The 22,734-nt window shown below is 39.5% G+C and overlaps 1 protein-coding gene and 1 pseudogene across 2 annotated transcripts in view; one reads left to right on the forward strand and one right to left on the reverse strand.

The window, feature by feature from the left end:
• Window positions 1-5,010: 5,010 nt before the first annotated feature.
• ILP1 (IAP-like protein 1) overlaps window positions 5,011-22,734 on the reverse strand; it is a 31,695-nt gene continuing 13,971 nt past the window's right edge. Inside the window, exons 6-8 of one of the 2 annotated variants that reach the window (XM_089168592.1) lie at window positions 19,980-20,233; window positions 9,688-9,780; window positions 5,012-5,949 (exon numbers count right to left, since the gene is read on the reverse strand). In XM_089168592.1, coding sequence (XP_089024718.1) covers window positions 9,709-9,780; window positions 19,980-20,233 — 326 coding nt within the window. In that variant the 3' untranslated portion in view covers window positions 5,012-5,949; window positions 9,688-9,708. Of the gene's footprint in view, window positions 5,950-9,687; window positions 9,781-19,979; window positions 20,234-22,734 lie in introns of both variants that reach the window. The other variant, XM_089168593.1, reaches the window with a different exon arrangement.
• Window positions 7,002-7,563, forward strand: LOC149005476 (zinc-finger homeodomain protein 11 pseudogene; annotated as a pseudogene).

Here is a 22,734-nt window from a genome sequence, read left to right on the forward strand (position 1 = left end):
GGCGGCCATTAGATTCAGGGATAAGTAGTAGAAGAAGAAGAAGGAGAAGAGCTTCATCAATGAAGGGAAGGTCATCTCTCTGTATCTTCACTCCCTTGAGGATTGGAGAGATTGTATTTGCCGGAAGAGATAAAGATGCATTATGCAGCTTTAAACCCACTGGATGAAATAATAATATTTGCTTGTGGGGACTGGTAGCTACTGGGTACTAGCAACTCAGGAAATTGGCGGGGGGGGTTTTTTTAAAAATATTTTTATTTTTTTTTGGGGGGGGCCCCCCCCCCCCCCCCCCCCCCCCCCCCCGGGTCAAAGAAAGAAATTCGTCGTTCGCCCGGTCGCGGCAGCGACCGAGCGAAATGACGAATTTTCGCTTACATTTCGCCGAACTTGGGCTTTGAGATTTCGCCCAAAAAGGTTTTTTATTTTGAGTTCTGAGTCTTCTGACTTCCAAATACTGAGGTGAGATAAAGACAAAACAGCATTAAATGCTTGTCTCCCCATTAATGTAAATAAACAAAACCCTCTTCAACGTGATTTATTTTAAATAATAAACTCTATTCAACCTGCACTTCAGGAAATTTCAGGTTTTGTTTTCGTTTCTTTCTCATTTCTTTTTGTCGACGCCGCTGCAACTCTAATGGATCCCCGCCGCCCGCCCCCCTATTAGATTCTTTTGGTTGGGATTCCTTCACTCTTTCACGATCGGCAAAACAGGCCGGCGCCCCCCCCCCCCCCCCACTTGTGATATCTTGCCCCCAGTCTTTTCATGAGTCCGGATCTGCGACCACCCTAAAATACAGGGGCCCAGGGGTGGGTGATTGGAGTTATTTTTTTTTTAAAATATTTTTTAACTGTGGGACCCACCGCTTTTGTGGTGGTTAGGGGGTGATGATCCGGATTTCCTTTTCATGCCCCAAAACTCACTTGAGTGTGGTGATGACACATTCTCAGATGTGCTAGTGCCAAATCAGGCACTGTGGTCCTCACATTCATGTGAGTGTTAAGGCATAAGTGCGTAGTTAATTTGGGGGCAAAGAATCTAGATTTGATTCTAGAGAAGTGGATGACATGGCAATTAAACTATTTTCATGCCCTTTAGTTATACACCTAGAAGGGGATTCAACACTGATAAGGTGGACCTGTTCTCTTGCGGAGGGGGCAACCATGTTTTCACTCGTCTCAGATTTTATGGCAAAAGTCTACTTCATCAAACCTAGTCACACGACTCACACCTAGTCAAGTTTTTCTCTTTATTTTTAGTATCATAATAAATATTTTTAAATTAATAAAAATAAGCCAAGTATGAAAAATTGAAAAAAGAGAGTTAAAAATAAAGTAATAACTTATTTTAAGCTATTTGAGAACCCCTTGTATTTAATAAGATGGATTTATTATTTTATTCAACCCAATTCTATGCAAAAAATAGTGAACATTAACATGTGCAAATGAGAAAAAAATCCTCTGTTGTGCACAGCAGTGCGGCACCATAAATTGACACGTGGCATATTCCTATTAAACGGTTTAGATTAGAAGGAAGATTTTAAATGAAATTGACCCACCTTCTGACCCATTTTAAAGAAAAAAAAAATTAACCCGTTTTGTAACCCGTCTCTAAATATGATGCCGAGATTCTTTTCTATTCTAGTTGGAATGTTGCCGAGATTCTTTTCCATTCTAGTTGGAATGTTGCTGAGATTCTTTTCTATTCTAGTTGGAATGTTTTCCCACAATGCTCCCTCTCCTCCGTCTCTCTCGTCCCATGACCAGTTGCAGAGTTGAGGTAGAACAGGAGGCGTAGGGGAGAAAGCTAGACGGCTTTGTTTGTGGTTTGGAAAGATCATAAAACAGGTAGATTATTGTCTTCTTCTTCTCCTTCATTTGCTTGTTACTAGTGAGATTGCTTGCTTGATTCGAACAACTTGAAACCATTGTACAAATCAATGTCGCTATTGCTGAAAAACGAGGAGCCTGAGGAACTTTAGGTACCCAAGTGCCAGAGTCTTCAGAAGAGAAACTCAAGTTGGTTTCATGATGAAGCGGCGGTGCAAAATCAGTCTGCCATGATTTCTTAGTCAGAAAAGAGAAGAAACTGTGGAGAAAAAACGAATAAGATGATGAGCAGAATCCAAACCTTATAGAAACCAAAAGGAGCAAAGGATTCGTGATTTGGGGCTTTTCTTGTTTTGGGAAGAAGAAGGGAAAAATTCTGCAACTCGTGATTTGAAGAAGAAGAATAAGATTCTGCAACTCGTGATTCGGGGCTTTTCTTGTTCTGAGTCGAAATTGGGAAAAATTCTGCAACTCATGATTTGGGGCTTTTCTTGTTTTGGGTTGAAATTGGTGATTCGTCTGCTAGATCTTCCATCAATTTCCAAGCGTTGATGACTTCCGAATGTTCTATTTCCTTCTTCTGAAATTTTGGGGCCACAAGACAAGGAGGAGACATCGTTACCTGTTTAATAGTTTCTTCCATGGATTCTTGATCGAGTTTCAAAACTCCATATGTGCTTGAAGTAAGAGAGACGACATGATTCATGTAATCGCCGCCATTCACAACTCCAGTTTTTAGGTTGAGATCCTTCGTGAACAATTTCGATGAAACGCAACCCATTATGTTGTTTCTTCTCAGTTTTCCAATTGCTATCTCTGATGTGGGTAGTGTTTGAACTGGTTTTTTTTTTTTTTTTTTTTTTAAAATGGGTGGGTATTTAGCAAATGGGTCTCAAAACTGGGTTTCCTTCACTTAAAATCAGATTTTTAATCTTAGCCCTTTGTTTAGCATATTCCATGTGGTGCACTGTGGTGGTGCATTGCTGTGCACAACATAGGATTTTTTTCCGTATTTATGGTATTGGTTATGTAATATGATATTTGAGTTAATATTTTAATTGTTCAGATTTACAATTTATGAAGAAGAAGATAAATATATTCATATTCTCCATACAATATACTTTCAACCTAAGCTTTCTTAATTTGAAATCTTTTTTTTTTTCTTTCTTTCTCTCAACAATTGAGCCCAACCTAGAGTAATGTCAAGATGGACTAAACCTTAAATTGGGCCCAACCTAGGAGTAATATCAACATGGACTGGGCTTTAAATTGGGTCCAACCCAACCTATATATAAGGGTGTCAAATTCAGCACATACCGACAGTAGGCTACCTAAAACCGAAACCATACATACCAAATTCCAAAAAACAGTTTCGGTATATACCGTGCCAAACTTGAAAACTGTGTGGTTTAAATGAGATGGTTTGGTATGGTAAAACGGTATCAGTACACAATTGATACCCTTAACTAGAGGTACTGCAAGATTAAAGAAACAAGAATTTGATGAAAATATGAGCTTTGTTAGTTATATAAATATAAATATTGTCTTTTGAAAACAAAATCTTTTTTTTTTGTTTGAGATTTTTTCATGTTACTTAAGTTTATCCAAAACTCTTGAATGCCCAGTTGTCCACTTAAGTGACAAAATATTAAATGCTGCACACATGACCATTCTGAGAAATTATAAGTTACCCACTGATAGATTTGAACTTGACTGTTATGTTTTCCAAGTTTTGAATGTCAATCGACAAAAATAACCCTTAGCATTATAAATGACAATAATGCTCCTTTGTCACTCTTTAAGTGGGTGAAGGGTATAAACCTTGGTCTCCTGTCGGAAAATACCCACCATCGTTTCTAGCCGGAAAAATCCCCATTGCCAGAAATACAACCATCGTCCCCGGCCAAAAAGTATCTCTCTCTCTCAGGGTTAAAATCAGGGGTTTCTTTTCCTTCTTGATCCCTCTGTTTCTCTTCCTTTCTCCAAGTTTCATCTGTTGATTTGTGATAAAGAGGTGAAGCCAAATTGAACAACCACGATAGATACTGATTGCTTGTGATGAATTATAACAGGTAAAAATTCCAACCTAGGATGCTGGCAGTAGTGTTTCAATCAATTGTACCTGGGAAAACAGGGGTTTGAAGCCTCCAGTTCTGTCTGTTTCATTCGTAGTCTAGGTATTCTAATGGGAATTGGAAATAGAAGTGAAGAAGAAACCCAAATGGGGAATTGCGTTGGATGTTTTAGGTTTTTTTCTTCTTAATTCTTGGTCGAACCTCTCTGCTCTTTTGGAGGAGAGGAGCCACTGATCAACCAATGAAGCCATTGATGGTGTTCTCGAACTATTGATGGCCTTCAACCTCTCTGCTTTTCTATTCTCTGTAAAAACTTACAAGAATTCTAATCTCCCCAACTATTTTACATGAGATGACAAGCAAGAGTGTTTCGTTCGAATACACCATATGCTCAAGAAGGCCTTCTTGACTACCCCTCCTCGGGAAAAAGAAAATAAATAAAGCAAAGTTGAAAAAACCCAAAAGGCACCTCTTGCAATTCTCCAGATCTGTCCATTTTTTTTTTTGTCCCTCTTAAATTAATCCGGACTAGCTTGAGTGCGCCTCAATTACATCTTCAGAGGAAGCTCTATCATCCACAAAAGTTGAACCCATGACCTCTCGACTGAGACGTATGAATCTTACCAATTGTTTTTTTTTGTTTACTTTCCATTCCCAGCAAAATGAAATCGATGCCACTAGGTAAGAGTGCCGTAGAAGGTTGAATAGATTGATTGGCATTCGAAGACTGAACAGGTAAAAAAGGATAATTGTAATTTAAGAAAATTTTAAACATAAAAAATTAGATAATAAGATGCCATTGTATTCAACCGTCAGATTGTTTTAAATGACACGTGTAACAACCTCACGCCAGACATCTGCAAACTAAAATCCGTGGAACCTCTACCAAAACCAAAGCATTCATATCTATAATCAATCCTCAAGATATTTCACCATTGCAAAACCCTCTTTTCCACTTATCATGACGAAAGAATGGTGAAACTAACCCCGAGGGGCGGCTCTGTTGGCAAAGACCGATGCTTCCACATAGGAGGTCAGAGTTCAAACCCCCCTCGGGGCCAAGGGCGAAACCCCGCCTATGTTAATTATATAAAAAAGTGCCTTGAGGATGTAGTTGTGGTGCGCGCAAGCTGACCCGGATGAACCTCATTCCAAAAAGAATGGTGAAACTGTCCATTCAAAGCCAAATCAAGGGTATCTGACTAAGAAGGGTGTATATAATATTCCTATCCTCTACACATATAAAGGGCTCTTATATTAATAAAAAATTTGGGAGAGAACTCTCGCAAAAAAGATAAATCTGGAGAAATCATATGATAGTCATGTCTCCAAACCAAAGTGTTACTAACACCTCATAAGCAACTCTTACACACAAAAAGAAGAAGAAGAAACACCTGATAAGTAACACTACAAGATCTAGCCACCCCACGGATGATCCGTGAAAATTTACTTAAGACGATCAGTGACATCGAGACCAAAAGAATAGGCAGTCCAGATCAAATGCATTCCTATCCTCCAGTACCAGAAAAAGTCCCCAAAAATAGTTAAAACACATTCTTCACATATACATTTTGTATTCTTCAAGAGAAAAACGACCCAAGTAACCCTTAGAGCTGAAACTGTTCAGCTTCCCGAAAGACCAAAGTTGAACTCTATGATACTTGATGGATAGCGCTTACAATAATCATTCTGTCATACATTACAGAAGGCTGTAAAAGGTCTCCAGTTAATTTCAATAATTACCTCCAATAACCAACCAAACTAATTATCTTAATCTCAACATATCCAAGTTAATGGCTGCCAATAAAAAGCAGTACAATCACCAATACTAATGGATCCGGGAAAAATGTATCTAGAAAAATAAAAATAATTCTATATCCCAATGTAAGTGATTTAAACATTCAACAACTTGCAGAAGTCTTACTTCATATATCAGGCTATGGTTTTACCCTGGAAGAAGCAGCAACAGTGCTATGCACCTCACCATGGGACCTGACTGCTAATCCATTTCTGATGCAATATGTCATTCCTATACTTGGAGAGCCTAAAGAAGAGAAACAGCATTAGGATCCTGATAAAATAATCATGAACAAAACAAGCAACTCATAAAAGCCAGATGAAATATCTAAGAGCTAAAATAAAATCCAAAAAGACAATAGAGAAAGGCGTCAACAAGACTTTGAAAAGAGAGGTCCGCCAATCATTGAGGTCCAAAATTTGAACCATGGTTAAATAATGATCAAGTCAACCAATCATTGAGGCACGATACCATGATTTCCAGGTCATGGAGCCACGGCAGAAAGCAGCTCCACTGTCATAACATAGAGCAACAATACAATGTGTTCCATGAAACCACTGACATACACAATAGGGTCACCAAAAAATAATCACAAATAAAATATCATACTACTAGTCTAGAATTGGAAGATGTTATTTGAGGAGAAGGAATAATTTAGCATGTATTCAAGAGAAAAGACACAATGGTAAAACAAAATATGGGTAATTTTCATTTGGACCCCAATCACCCCATGAGGTTTTAACTCAAGTCACTTTTAACCCAAAAATAATGATATCTTGCATTTGCCTCCCCAGGTATCCAAAAAGACTAAATAAGGACACATTGATTTTTTTTGGTGACCAAAATGCCTTTATACATTTTCAGTTTCCTTTTTCTTTTTTTTCAATCACACAATTGACCGTCAAATTAGCATCACATATACAAATTTCAGTCCGACAATCTCCCCCCCCCCCCCCCAAAAAAAAAAAATCTGAGACATTTGTAACTATATTATTTTCTTTTTACATTGAAGGGTTTTTCAAATTTTAAATTTACAGAATCAAACCCCTTGGCTGAAACTAGATGGAAGGATCTTTTCTTGCCTGAGGGAAAAACCCTAATTTTACAAAGTTTTGAAAAGCTCTAACCCAATTCCAACCCTCTTCTATACCAACTGTTTCCATAATTCCATCGATACCAGACTTATGGACATGGACGTGGTGGACTCAAATCTTAACTTCTTCCCCATCTACTAGTCTCAGAAACCCTTAATTCTTCTGCTTCCAGCTCCCTTAAACCCTAAATTAAATGTCTCAACCATGGAATTAACCCTGAATTCCAACCATACCACCACCACCGCCACCGACCCCAGTTCCCTCAAATGCGTCGCTTGGGGTTGCCATCGCAACTTCCATCGCTGTGAACCTGCAGAATCCTCCCTTCCCTTTGATTTCAACCACCACCACCCTCCACCAACTTCAAACGCCACTCATGGTTGTACCCCAATTCACCTTCCCCACCTCCATTTTCTTTTCTTATTACCCATCTGCACCCCAAATGTCACTGGCTTTGAGCTCGGGACTCTCTGTTCCATCAGATTCCCACCAACCAGTTAATAATTAAAACCATCAAGTGACTACAGGAGCAACCACGGCAACTCCGAATGGACGAAAGAGGTTCAGGTCAAAATTCAGTCAGGAGCAGAAGGAGAAGATGCTTGCTTTCTAAGAGAAGTTGGGTTGGAAGGTGCAGAAGAGAGATCAGGAAATGGTAGAAGAGTTCTGTAATAAGGTTGGTGTTGGGAAGGACGCTTTGAAGGTTTGGATGCATAATAACAAACACACCTTTACCAAAAGAGATCCTAACAATTTACAGAGATAATTCTGAGAAATTATGACAAGAAATAGTGTGTAATTGTAATGCAATTGAATGAAGAACAATTGCAGACTAGAATAATCAAGAAAAGGAAAAGAAAAAAGAGCGAGAAACAAAAGGGTTTAAACTTACAGGTGTTGCTTCGTCCCCACCCTCTAAAATTAGGGTTTTTCCCCCAGGCAAGAAACTAACAGATTATCCTTCCATCAAGTTTCAGTCAAGGACCTTGATTTTGTAACTTTAAAATCTAAAAGAGCCTCGAATGTAAAACAGATTTTTTTGATTGGGATCGTTGGATCGAAATTTGTCATGTGATGCTACTTTAATGGTCAGTTGTGTGATTTAGGGGGGGGGGGGGGGGGGCAAAGAGAGCTCAAAATGTATAAGGGAGTGAATGCATCCTTATTTGGTCTTTTTGGATGCCACATGGGAGGTAGATGCAAGAAATCATTCTTTTTGGATTAAAAATGAACTTGAAAAACCTCAAGAGGTCCAAATGAAAATTACCCAACCAAAATCTGAATTTGATGACTTCAAACTAGTGTAAACTAGGGTATAAAAGTGAATAGAGTAATAGAGGTGAAGCGGACAAAATAGTGGATAATATCCAAAGACAAAGTGGTAAATTTTAAGAGATTTGGAGATAGGATTCTACTGATCAGGCTTGTGCTGGAGAAAGAGGCTTATGCACCTGAAGTTGGATTGGGTTAAAATAGTAAGATATAATTTGGAGAACACATGGATTGGTTTAATTTAAAAATTTGGTGAAGGAAACAGGATTAGTATGGGGATTTTCTAAATGGACATGTTAGGATGGAAAGCAGCAGTGAAGGGTGTTCATCAACACTACGTGTTGGAGAGAAGAATGACTAGGACACTTCAGTTATTGATTTTGTTATGGCTTATGTTTATTTGTACACATACTTCAAAAAAAGGAGAAGCACTTAGATCCATCCAAAAGCGGGGTATCATGCAAGTATTTTAAGGCAAGACCAAATACTTTTCTTCCCAAATATGTCTCGTAGGATGTTATACAAGTATCGAAACTTGTAAGGTAAACATCAAAATAGATTTCTTCCCAACTAAGAGGTCTGATATGATGTTACATAAGTATTGTAAGGCTAGAACAAAGGAAAGCCTAACCACACAACATAAATTAGTGGCCATGGAAATAGGCTTCTTTATCCCAAATTGTGAAAAGAAGAAAGCTTATTTGCCAAATGATAACAGGATGGAGCTTAAAAGGAATATGTTCCATTTACTGATAAATTAGTCAAATAAAGAAGACGGGAATTTGTTGGAGACGCTAAAAGCCTAAAACAATGTAGAACAACGCAACTGTTTGTATCAAGGAGGCTGCTAAAGATGTTTCCTATGATTCTAAAAGAAAATTATCATCCCATCTAGAACGACTTTAGTGGTGGGATGAGAAGCATCAAGCAGCCATTAAAGCTATAAAAGCTAGTATTAAGACATAGAGAACTATGAATGTAAAGGATCAGAAACAGAAAATGTCTTCCCGAACGTAACAAAAAAGGCTGTAAGAAAAGCAAGGGGAGCAGAAATAAAAGAGCTTAGTCAAAATCTGAGCATAAAGGAAGGAGAAAGAGCTGCATATAAGATTAAGTATAAGACGAGAGAAAGGAAGAGTAGTGATCTTAACCACATTGAATGCATTGTAAGTGAAGATGGTAAAGTACCAACAAGGGATAAGGACATCAAAGACAGATAAAAGATAATTCCTATAACCTACTAAATGAAGACATTTCAAGTAATAGTGTCCCAGTAGAGGGAATATTGGATCATCTATTAAGATACCACACATAGAACTTTATGGGTGAAAGCAGGCTAGGCTAGGCTCAGCTAAGGTCTCAATACAAGCATCGAAGACCTTCAGACTATGTGGTTTATCTTGGCCAACCAAGCTGTTTAAAATGTTATAAATACAACTAAGCATGTTAGATGAATGGGAAGCACTGCATTTCAAATTTACAAAATAAAGATGATATTCAGCATAGTTCAAGGTTTCGCCAAGATCTCATTTTCTTGAGACCTCAATCTTCTCTCAAGCTACTGGCTCACTAAATTATAATCCAATTAATTTTTGACCTACTGAGCTGCTAGAATTACCTTTGCTGTTAAGATTTACTGTCAGTTCTGTGTGTGGCCCTTGCTTACAGAACGGTGTCCCACAAGCTTTTGGCCAGGAGTACGGTGATCATCCTACAAGAACAACTTTTATTCATGAAATTGGAACATCACTGAAAATCAAGAAACTAAAACTAAAAATATGTGAAGATTAGGACAAAGGTAGTGTTGTGTGTTGATATTCAATTTAATCCTTAACTGCTCGAGCTTTTGAAATAGCGGTTCGAACGTGGTATAAGAACCAGTAGGTGGGGTATTTGCTCCTTGGTGAGTGTAAGAGAATTGTGTTCTATGCCCCCCCCCCCCCAGGTTCTGTGTTTTTGGGTGGGTTTTTTTTGGGTGGGGGGGGGGGGTGTTGGGTGGGTGGTGTTGTGTGGTTCAAACAAAAGGTGTATATATGGTATTAAGTAGCAAGACATGGCAAGCATCAAAGAACCGTCGGGGTACAGCAAGGATCAGCTTTAGGCCCAATCACAGTTTGGGCTACATCAAGGATCAGCTTTAAGCCCCATATTTATTTGCACTTATAATGAATGATTTAACCAAAAACTTCAAGATGATGTACCTTGGTGTATGTTTTTTGCTAATGATCTTGTTTCAGTAGATGAGGCACAAGTTGGGAGTAATACCAAGTAAAGCAACTTTGGAATCAAATGGCTTGGAGACAAAATATCTAGTGTATAAATTTGGTTGTGAGTTGTGACTGAATTGATGATGAGGTGGTGTGTGCTGAAACTTGATGAGAATTCACAAAGTGATTATTTTAGGTACCTTGATTCAATCATAAATAAAAAAAGTGACATAGAGGATGATGTTTCCCAAAGAAATAAAATAAGATGGATGAAGTGGAGAGGTGCGTCTGAGGTCCAATGTGATCAACGTATCTAAAGGAAATTTCTATAGGACCGCCATACAAGCAGCTACAATGTACAGTACAGAGTGTTTGGATGATTAAGAAACATCATATAGATAAACTCAGTATAGCAGAAATGAAGATGCTAAGATAAGTGGCAAAACTAGGAATAATAAGATAAGAAGTGATCTTATTACAGCTGGTTTGGGAGTACCTCATATAAATGATAAGCTACAAAAAAATCAATTCAGGTGGGACAACACGTTCAATGGAGACCTTTACATGCCCCAGTGCAAAAAAATGATCTAATCCAGATTGAAGGAACTAGAAGAGCTAGAAAGGATATGCATGGCTTAGGCCATGCATCTAGTATGGCCTCAAAAAGAGCTGGTTGGAAGGCAAGGATCCATGCAGCCAGCCATTTAGTTGGGATAAGCTTCTTGTTGTAAGTCATGTCTATTTAGAGTGACACATTAATTATATTGACCTTATCAAGGACCTGATATACATTAATTCGTTGGTCCTTACCAAGAACCAGATACACATTTAATTAAATAGTGCTTAGCAGGCTAGTATTTAATATTATTAGAGTTATATTTCAATTCGATTTTGTATTTGAGTACATTAAGGAATGCAATTGTAAGCTATAAATAAGCTCCTACACATGTCATAGTCCACATAATGTAGATACCGAATTTGATTGATCAAAACAATACCCAAATAGGACCTTTTCACAGGGAATCAGTTTTAGATTTGATGGACTTAAGGTGAAACAGAGTTTAAATGGGAAAGAGGGCTAAAACTAGAATGGTATTATAAGGATAATAGCATATAAAGAAACGGGCTGAATAGATCTTCAAATAGGGGCAAAACTATAATGAAGAAAGTGACAATAACAATGTAACATTTAACACCCGGGCTTCACACCGCAAGGTGGATCGAACACCAACCTACCTTGATCAAACACAAGGGTTTTTCAAAGAGGAGGAATGTTGTCAAGCAATTTGATTTCAATTCATGAGTTGTGTCTTCACCTCTTATATAAGTCTTTTTATATAGCATTCTAAAGAGACATAAACATTAATGGTAACATCCAACCAATAATTAACACAACAACAACAACAACAACAACAACAACAACAACAACAACAATAAGCCTTGTCCCAACTAAATGGGGTTGGCTACATGGATTCTTGCCCTCCAATCAGTTATGTTCGAGGCCATGCTAGATACAAGGCCTAAGCTATACATATCTTTTCTCACCACTTCTCCTAAGGTTATCTTAGGTCTACCCCTAGCTCTTCTAGTTTCTTCAATATGGATTATATCACTTCTCCGTACAGGAGCATTTATAGGTCTCCGTTGAACGTGGTCGTGCCACCTCAAACGACTTTCTCTATGCTTATCACTTATGGGAGCAACTCCCAGACCAACTCTAATATGATCGTTTCTTATCTTATCCATCCTAGTTTTGCCACTCATCCATCTTAGCATCTTCATTTCTGCTACACTGAGTTTATCTATATGATTCTTTTTAACAGCCCAACACTCTGCACCGTACATCATTGTTGGTCAAACAACGGTCCTATAAAATTCTCCTTTAAGCTTTAATGGAATACGCCGATCACATAAGACCCCGGACGCACCTCTCCACTTCATCCACCCTATTTTAATTCTTTGGAAAACCTCATCTTCTAAATCACCTCTTTTACTTATGATTGAACCTAGGTACCTAAAACAATCACTCTGAGGAATCTCTTTGTCGTCAAGTATCACCACCTCATCATCTGCCAGATCATGACTAAAGTTACAAACTAAATATTCTGTCTTCGACCTACTAAGTTTAAAGCCTTTTGATTCCAAAGCTAATCTCCATGATTCTAATTTGGTATTAATCCCCACTTGGGTCTCATCAATCAACACAATATCATCCGCAAAAAGCATACACCAGGGGACCTCATCTTGAATGTTTTTGGTCAATTCATCCATTACCAGTGCAAATAGATATGGGCTTAAAGTTGACCCTTGATGTAGCCCAACTGTTATCGGGAATTCATTACTTTGTCCCCCCATTGTTCTAACACTAGTCACCGAACCATCATACATATCCTTAACTATATCTATATATTTATTTGCAACACTTCTTTTCTCTAGTACTTGCCAAATTAACGCTCTAAGGACTCTATCATAAGCTTTTTCTAGGTCAATAAATACCATATGAAGATCTTTCCTACATTCTCTATACCTTTCCATAAGTCTCCTAATTAAGTAAATAGCCTCCGTTGTAGATCTTCCTGGCATAAACCCAAATTGGTTCTCCGTAACTGTAGTTAAGTGTCTCAAACGGGTTTCAATTATTCTCTCCCATAATTTCCTCGTATGGCTCATCAATTTAATGCCCCTATAGTTATTACAACTTTGAATATCTCCTTTATTTTTGTAAATTGGAACCACAACACTTCTCCTCCAATCATCTGGCATTTTCCCTGTGCTTATAATCTTATTAAACAACTTAGTCAACCAAACTAGTCCATGGGTTCCTAAGCTCTTCCATACTTCAATAGTTAACACTACCTACCTATTAATAACTCAACTACTACCTACCTCTTTGACAAAGGAAAACTCCTTTGACAATGAGTTCTTTTATTTTCAAACCATAGCCCCTTTTATTGACTTTTCAGATTATGAAATTCAACTTAAGTAGGCTAACTTTAACCCACTAAAACAGTCCTAGCCCATGAAAGCCATGGGCTGATTCAGGTGACAGCTTTAGGCCTTTGATGGGCCTTACTTAATGGGCTTCTTCTTTCGTAAATATGTCTTCAATTCTGCATCAACTATCCCCGGCTTGAAAACATTCGTCTCCGACGAATGAATGAATGACATGTAACGTTCATACAAATCGGGATCGAAGTTTTTGAAATCATCAGCATGAATCCAAGTACTATCATGCCGTGGACGATTCTTCCATTTGACGAGGAAAGCATGGTATCTAGTGCCATGACGAGTGGTTTTGTAAGAGTCATCCAAAACCTCCTCAATGATGTCAGTGATTGGTGGCTTGAGTTGGGGCAGCCTCAACATTTGTTCAGTGTCTCCATCATTATAGTGGTGTCCTACACAAAGATGTAAGTCAGCCACGTTGAAGACATTGCTTATGTTCATTTCATCTGGTAGCTCGAGTACATAAGCATTTGGTCCAATGCGTTTCAGCACCTTGTATGGACCCATCTTCTTTGGATGGAGTTTGTTGTTGACCCCATGTTGGAACCTTTCTAGGTTGACACGAACCATCACCATGTCTCCCGATTGAATCTCCACATATCGTCGATGACAATTTGTTGTAGCCTTGTAGAGATCATTGCTGAGAGCTATTCTTTGGCGAACATCAGCATGTACCTCTGTGATATTGCGCAGAAACTCGTCAGCCTCAATACTTACGCGTGCTTGTGGTGGGAGTGGAATGAGGTCTATAGGTTGTCGGGATTGAACTCCAAGTAGAATCTCAAAAGAAGTACAACCTGTTGTACGATTAATTGAGCTGTTGTAAGCAAACTCAGCTATGTCGAGTATGGATGGCCATGTCTTCTCATAGTCACGAACCAAACACCTCAGTAAGTTTCCCAAGCTTCGATTCACCACTTCTGTTTGCCCATCAGTTTGTGGATGGAATGCGGTTGAAAACTGTAACTTTGTGTTACTTTTAAGCCACAATGTCTTCCAAAAGTAGCTCATGAACTTGACGTCACGATCTGAGACAATGCTACTTGGTAGCCCATGTAATCGTACAACCTCCTTAAAGAATATCTTTGCAATGTGAGATGCATCAAAGGTTTTTCGACATGGTATAAAGTGAGCCATCTTTGAGAATCGGTCAACCACAACCATGATGGAGTCGGATCGCTCTTTTGTTGAGGGTAGCCCAAGTACGAAATCCATACTAATATCAATCCAAAGTGCATGTGGAACTGGTAATGGTGAGTACAAACCTGTATTTTGCTTGGTTCCCTTGCCTAGCTGACAGACTCTGCATCTCTTGATTACATGATCAACATCCTTTGCAATATGGGGCCAATAATACCGATCAGTAACTTGTATGATAGTCTTATCCTTGCCAAAGTGACCTCCCAAACCTCCGCCATGCAGCTCCCGTATGATGTGATGTTGTAGGGAAGAATTTGGAATGCATAACCGAGTTCCCAAAAACAAATACCCATCGTGAAGTGAGTATTTATGATGTTGCTTGCCTTGCTGTAACTCCTTGTATGGCATGTTGAAATCTTCATCAAATGCATACTCATCACGTATCTGATCAATGCTAATTGCGTGTGCTGAGAATGTGCTAAGAGTAACTACTTTTCGGCTCAATGCATCAGCCACTGTATTCTCCTTTCCTGCCTTGTACTTCATTGCGAACGCAAACTCTTGGAGATAAGCAACCCATTTGCATGCCTGTTGCTGATCGACTTCTGTGAATGTAAATACTTCAGCGCCTCATGATCGGTATAGAGAATGAACTCTTTGCCGATGAGATAATGTCCCCAATAGCGTAACACCTGGACAACAGCATAGAGCTCCAGATCATATGTTGAATAGCGTCGTTTGGCATCATCGAGTTTCTCGTTGTAGAAAGCAATAGGGTGCCCTCTTTGCATCAATACACCTCCTAGACCAATATGTGAGGCGTCAATTGCTACCTCAAATATACAGTCAAAATCTAGTAGGCGAAGTATTGGAGCCTCTGTCATCTTTTGCTTGATAAGATGAAAGGCTTTGGTTGCCGCTGTTGTCCACTTGAACTCACCTTTGCCTTGCTTCAAACACTCGGTAATAGGTGCCATAATTGCACTAAAGTTCCGAATGAATCTCCGTAAAACGATGCAAGTCCATGAAAACTACGAACCTCGATGATTATCTTTGGTGTTGCCCAATTTGTTATACTTTTTATCTTCTCTGGATCAGCTTCAACCCCATGTGATGAGACAAAAAACCAAGAAACACAACCTTTGGCAACATAAAGGAGCATTTCTTGAGATTTATGTATAGCTTCTCATGGCGAAGCACTCTTAAGACTTGCCGTAGATGATCAATGTGATCGTTTGGATGCTTGTTGTAGATCAATATATCATCAAAGTATACAACCAAAAATCGACCAATAAAAGGACGGAGTACCTGTGTCATCACCCTCATGAATGTACTAGGTGCATTCGTCAGACCAAAAGGCATAACTTTCCATTCGAATAGTCCATCCTTGGTCTTGAAGGCAGTCTTCCACTCATCTCTATGCCGAATACGAATCTGATGATAGCCACTTCTAAGATCCAATTTAGAAAAGATCTTAGCCCCGGATAGCATGTCTAACATGTCATCAAGCCGCGGTATAGGAAACCTATACTTGACTATAATCTTGTTGATTGCTCTACTATCCACACACATGCGCCATGAGCCATCCTTCTTTGGAGTCAGTAATGTTGGTACAGCACATGGACTTAAGCTCTCTTGAATGAATCCTTTATGTAACAACTCATTCACCTGTCTTTTGAGTTCATTGTGCTCTGTTGGGCTAAGGCGATAAGCCGGTAAGTTTGGTAACACCGAACCCGGTACCAAATCAATGGCATGTTGAATATTGCGCATAGGAGGTAGCTCATTAGGCAACTCATCAGGAACCACATCAGAAAAATCAGAAAGTAACTCTTTGATGGGTAGAGGGAATGTCACTTCAGGTGGAGGCGTGACTACCCTTATGACAAGAGCCAATACCAGCCCTGTATCATGGCTAGTGTGAATGAACTCCTTGTGAGGAACAACCAGCAGCTTCTTTTGCGGTATGGACAAAAACTTTTGTGCTTCATTGGTCCCCTTTTGGTTGGTCCTCAAGGACCTCCGTTGACGCATTTCAGCTGGGACATTGACTGGGTGGAGGACAGTGTGAAGTCCTTTGAACTTGAATACACATTGGTTTTTCTTCCCCCAACCATAACATCATTATCATACATCCATGGTAGACCAAACAGAACATCAGTAAGATGCATAGGGATTACATCACACCATACCTCTTCCTCATATCAATGGAGCTCCAGTGGTACGGAACACCGCTGACTTACCTCCAGAGTATTCCCATTCAACAAGATACCCGATATGGTTGAGGGTGCTTCTCCACCTTCAAGTTTGCTTTCTTCGCAAAGGTGTCTGAAGTAACGTTGACGCAGCTCCCACTGTCAACTATCACCAAAGCGGTATTATCTCCGGACATCATACAGCTGTAGAAGATACAATTGCACCGCCAATCCTCTCCTTTGGTTTCAGCCACCAAGATGCGGCTTACTATATGAATGCCATAAGCATCACCTCTATTATAATCATCCTCATCATATGCAGCTCCGTCATAGTCGCCATCATTAAGCGGGTATGGGAATAGATCAGGATCTTCTTCCTCGGCTGATTTTTCTATCTCAGCAACAGCATTAATCTTTTGACGGTGTGGGCAATATTTTAGCATAATGTCCAACCTCTTGACAGTGCAAACATTGTGCTTGGCTGCCACTAGTCATGGGAGCCTTGCCCTTATCTTGTCGGGTAGGAAATGTGGGTTGAGTAGGGGTGGTTGTTGTAGGTTTTGGTGCTAGAAAATTTCGCCTAGCCTCCCTGGCTTGGTATTCAAATCTTTTGTTGTTGGATGCCAATAATTCTTCCGCACGTAGGGCCTTTTCAATAACAATCCTGCACGTTCTCTACATCCACAACGCCAATGGCCCTATTGATTTAGGCCATAAACCCAATCTGAAACGTGACAAGATTTGGATCTCCCTCTCTCGAATTCCTGTACGAGAAGAAAGAGAGTCAAATTGTTCCATATATTCTGCAACTGACAAGTTCCCTTGACGAAGAGAATTTAACTTGTCTTGCAGTCGCAATCGAATAGTAGATGACAAGTACTTTTCTCTCAGTTCTTCCTTCATTTCCTCCCATTTAGTAGGAGCTCTACCACGATCTTGCAATTAATATTCGCGAGTTCTCCACCATTCACGTGCAGCTCCAACTAGCTTGGTACATGCTAACTTCATCTTTCGTACCTCCGATAGTTCATACCAATCAAAATAGTCATCCAACGCTGCCAACCAATCAAAAAAGACTTGAGGATCATGCTTACCCGAGTATTCTTTGAGTTCAAGCTTAACCTTGTGAGAGTCACCAACATGCTTATTGAATGTAGGTTGTTCTCCAGTGAAATAACTTCGTAGGTGCTCCTCAAAAGTTGGTTGCACAATTGGAATCCTTTGGGGTCCTCTCCCCATATTTCTCCGAGCAAGATAATTCGCTACAGAATGAGTTGGATGGGATTCTTCACCAAGTGGAGGGTGTGGAGTATGAGTAGAGGCAACAACTCTAGCCTCCATTGTTGAGCGCCTCTCTTCCTCGTGCTTGTGACTTGCAGTGAGTTGGTTGCTCAATTGTTGCAACATCCCCATCACTTGTGCCATAAGGTCAGTATCCAATCCATAAGTTTTACTCCCTGCCATGGCTCTGATACCAAATAATGTAGTATTGTATTTGATTGATCAAAACAGTACCCAAATAAGACCTTTACATAGGGAATCAGTTTCAGATTTGATGGACTTAAGGTGAAACAGAGTTTAGATGGGAAAGAGGGCTGAAACTAGAATGGTATTATAAGGATAATAGCATATAACGAAACGGGCTGAATAGATCTTCAAATAGGGGCAAAACTATAATGAAGAAAGTGACAATAACAATGTAACATGTAACACCCGGGCTTCACACCGCAAAGTGGATCGATTGGATCAAACACCAACCTACCTTGATCAAACACAAGGGTTCTCCAAAGAGGAGGAATGCTACCAAGCAATTTGATTTCAATTCATGAGTTGTGTCTTCACCTCTTACATAAGTCTCTTTATATAGCATTCTAAAGAGACATAAACATTAATGGTAACATCCAACCATTAGCTAACACTACCTACCTATTAATAACTCAACTACTACCTACCTCTTTGAAAAAGAAAAACTCCTTTGACAATGAGTTCTTTTATTTTCAAACCATAGCCCCTTTTATTGACTTTTCAAAAATTAGACTTGGGCTTAGGTCTAAACTATGAAATTCAACTTAAGTGGGCAAACTTTAACCCACTAAAACAGTCCTAGCCCATGAAAGTCATGGGCTGATTCAGGTGGCAGCTTTAGGCCTTTGATGGGCCTGACTCAATGGGCTTCTGTTTTTGTAAATATGTCTTCAATTCTGCATCACCACAGAATTCAGAATAAAAACTTTTTGAGTATTTCAGTCTGTCTATCAGTGTGAAAGCAGTGTTTTTGCTCCAGCAGTGGCAAGGGATCTCCAGGTGCTTGCGTGGCAAAGTTACTAGCTTTTCTCAATTGAAGTTTCACTCCGGCTGTGGTTCCAGCCTGCCAGCCCCATCTATCTCCATCTCAGTCATTACAAGGCTTGTCATCCATCATCAAGTAAATCAGCAAATTACCTGTTCCCCTTGCACCTTTCTATTTTCTGTTGATTCCTGGCCCCTTCAAACCCTTCTATACATCCACCACAGCCTTCCATCCATACTCTCACTCTAACTCCGTTCCAGTTCTGTTTTCCAACCATAACATCATCCGTTCCTGTCCTAAATGAAGGGGATTAGTCCAACATTCAGTCATTAATAATTTATCAGGGCTAAAGTACCTAACCTAGGGAATCAGACCTGCCTTCAAACCCTGTTTCGCCCCCAAACAGAAACTTACCTCTTCTGTCTGAAACCTTCTGGAAACCCTAATTGGTTTTAATTGCTCACACATCTAAGATCTTGGAATTGGCCCTCATTCAATTGAGGCTACGTAAAACCAATACCTGGAATTTTTTCATCTCTATTATCTTCTTTTTTCCCTTTTTTGTGGTGGGTTTGGGGGGGGGGGGGGGGTTGTGACTCTGCACTCAGGATCGAAATCAGTCCCCTTCAAAAAAGCTGAAGGCAAGAAAAAATCATTACTTTTGCTGGCTAAACATTGGGAAACTTCATCCAACTCAGCCAAGTTCAGGTTTTTGAAACAAAGAAAGCTCCATGTTTGACATAACTTTAAAGCCACCAGCCTTGGGTAAAAACAAGAACACACATCACAAGGCTACTTTTACATCTGCTTCAATAGAAGAAAGGTTCAGCAAAATAAAGAAAAGCATAAACTCCATAAGAGAGACGAGGGGAGAAGATTATCAAGAATGTGAAGTTCAAAGATACAGAAAGGAAGATATTAAGAAATGATTACACATCTGAATGTCATAATATCTATAATTGCATCACTTCAGAAACGAGTAAATGTTCTATTTCACTTATCAGGAGAAACACAGATTATCTAGGAATTCAATAAGACAGATGGAAGTTCTGGGGAGAAAAGTCCAACAAACCTTGTATAGAGATGCTGCAGACTCTGACTGTACTGTTTGGATTGGTACATGGCCTAGTGAATGGAAGGCGTCCAAGGCATCTAAAGTTAGTTCCCAACCACAAAGGGCTACAGCAGCAACACTGGAACTGGAACCATCACTGGAACAACCAGCAGCAGCTACATTTCCATTCACCCAAGGGCAGAAATGGTTATGATTCTTAATTGGATCAAATTCTACAGCTTCTTCATAGTTGCTTTCCCCATTTGGAGGCCCTGAACAAGTCACAGCTTGACAATGTGTAAGAGGAAAAAGGGAAAGGAGGAGAAGGAGAGGGGGTGGCAAATAGTAACTAAACGAGACAAAGACATGCAGCTAAAATGATATCAAGCTCCAAATATTCTTGGGACTAAATAAACCATGAGAACATTAGCCAGAAGTCATCATAATAAGAGTTAATAATCAGACAAGTCATAATAAGACTCCTTAACCAGATAAAGCAACATGACATATCAGTAGAAGCTAGTGGATGCCCCAGTCCAGGATATAGTATTCTTTTCCCCGGAAAAAGCTGTCACATAGGTGTGGGCATACCACAGTGATGCCTAGGAGTAATGTGTGTTTCTTCCCACTAGTGAAAAAACTAGGTTATTTTTCTTTTTTTTACCATTTTAGAAAGTCATGTTATTTTATATTAGTAGATCTTTACAACTACTTTTAGCATAAATGGGCTTCTTATATTGTTGGGCTAGCCTTTTGTCATCTAAGTTTTAAGTAGAAAGATCAAGATCAGTCTTTAAATCATACACCACTGCTCAAAACCAAGTTATACAAAAAGTCAATTCTAGAGTAGTTCTAATTTTCGTGTAGAAGCCCAACAGAATAAACAGGTTTGAATCAATTATGTAGCTGAGGTCTACATAATGCAGATTTCCTTTTAAATTGCATGGTTTACGGTTTGGTTACAAGGAATGACCCTCTTATGGATCAAATTATAATTAGCTAGGCTTTTCCTTTCACAGTTCAAACTATTTGTTCATCAACGCCACACCTTTCTTCTGAGTTCATTTATTTGTAGTGCTTACTTACCAATTTCAAACAAATCAAATAAAATTTATGTACACTCATATATTATTTGATTCATTGCAATTCTTATAATTTAGACTTCAAATTACGAAACTCTTACCTAGTTTTGCAGCTCATAAATTTGATTCCGATCAGTTGCTTACTCAAGCAGATTCAACAGCCTAATGACCAAAGTAACAAGCAGAACTAAAAGGAAATGTTATGGGATCATAACATGCTGAGACTTACAATAGAATTTCAACAGGGAACCAAGGTAGAAAACTCAACACCAGAAAGGAAATCTAATTTGTTTAGATATAAATACGTTTCCAACAACATCATAGCTTCATGAATCATGATATAACACGTAAGCTAGCATGTCCGTTTTCACCAGTTCTTCTATGGTTATTTTAGGCCTCCCTTGGCTCTTTTGGTTCCTTCAATCTGAATCAAATCACTCCTTACAAGAGCATGCCAAGGCCTTCATCCCCCCCCCCCAAAAAAAAAAACACCCCCCCCCCAAAAAAAAAAAAAGGACAAAACTCTAATATTATCATTTCATACCCCTCCATATGCAGTTCAAGCTCATGGGAAGAAATGTGAATGGTGCTGATGTGGACACAAAGACCCCCTGGCCAAAACTACAAGTGGGCCCCCCAGGAAGGCTCCACAAAGCCACCCCAAGTTGGCCAAACACATTTTGAGGGGAATTTTGGGCATTTTGCCCCCTTGTTGAGAGCTGGAATCACTTCCAACTCCAATCTACAAGTTTTGAGTTTATTTTTAGTTCCCAATTTGAGGCAAGTTTGGTTTTGTTTAGGGAATTCTAGTTTGATTTAAAGTTGTCCTAAATTATCTTAATTAGGATGTGCTTTTAAGTTAAAGCGTATTAGTAAGATTCAAATCCTAAGGTTGTGGTCTTATAGTGATTCCATTTTCAGTGTTTTGGTCTAGATTTGGGATCCTAATCTACTAGGGCTTCCCAGACGCAGTCAGAGTCTTTTGTTTTAAGGCTATGAATAACCTTGTCAGAGTCTTTTGTTTTAAGGCAATAAATAACCTTGTCAGAGTCTTTTCTAGTCATGCAATGTAATTTTCAGTTTTGACGATTAATAAAGTTGATTGTGTTACGGATCACGGTCTCCTTGTTGGGTAGGCTCTGGTTGAGTAGAATTGTTCTAGTTCTTCATCTTCTTCATCAATCCAGTAGACGCATTCATCAAAGCATTCAAGCATGCAACACAGCAACCAAGTACAGTAGCATTCCCCACCCTCCCCTGCCTTCCCCCTTGTCCGCAGCCCATCTCCCTCGCAGGCATTCCCCACCATTCCCCTGTCCTGCGCAACATTCCCCCACCCCCATCTTTGCTGCTGCACTTCAACAGCAGTCTTCTCCCCTACAGTTACCTTAGTCATCCCCCCCAAGCCCTACGACCCTCCCAGCCCCTTCCCCCACTCCTCTACCACCAGCAGGCCTCCCTCCCCCTCCATCTTCCCTACGGCTACCCCAGCAGCCCCTGTAGTGTCCTTTCCCAGCCCCTTAAGCCTCCCTTTTCATTCCAACTAGGTTGCGTCACCCTTTGGGTTTTACCCGACAGTTCCCTCTTACTTAACCTTATTTCCCTAAAGTTCTAAAATCCTGCAATTCATTTTCTTCACAGGAAGAATTCTGCAGAACTTTAAAAGCTTCTGAAACCCTAAGTTTAGATGA

This window comes from Hakea prostrata, chromosome 9 (assembly GCF_041222555.1).
Source record: "Hakea prostrata isolate BN-2017 chromosome 9, UWA_Hpros_2, whole genome shotgun sequence".
NCBI lineage: Eukaryota > Viridiplantae > Streptophyta > Magnoliopsida > Proteales > Proteaceae > Hakea > Hakea prostrata.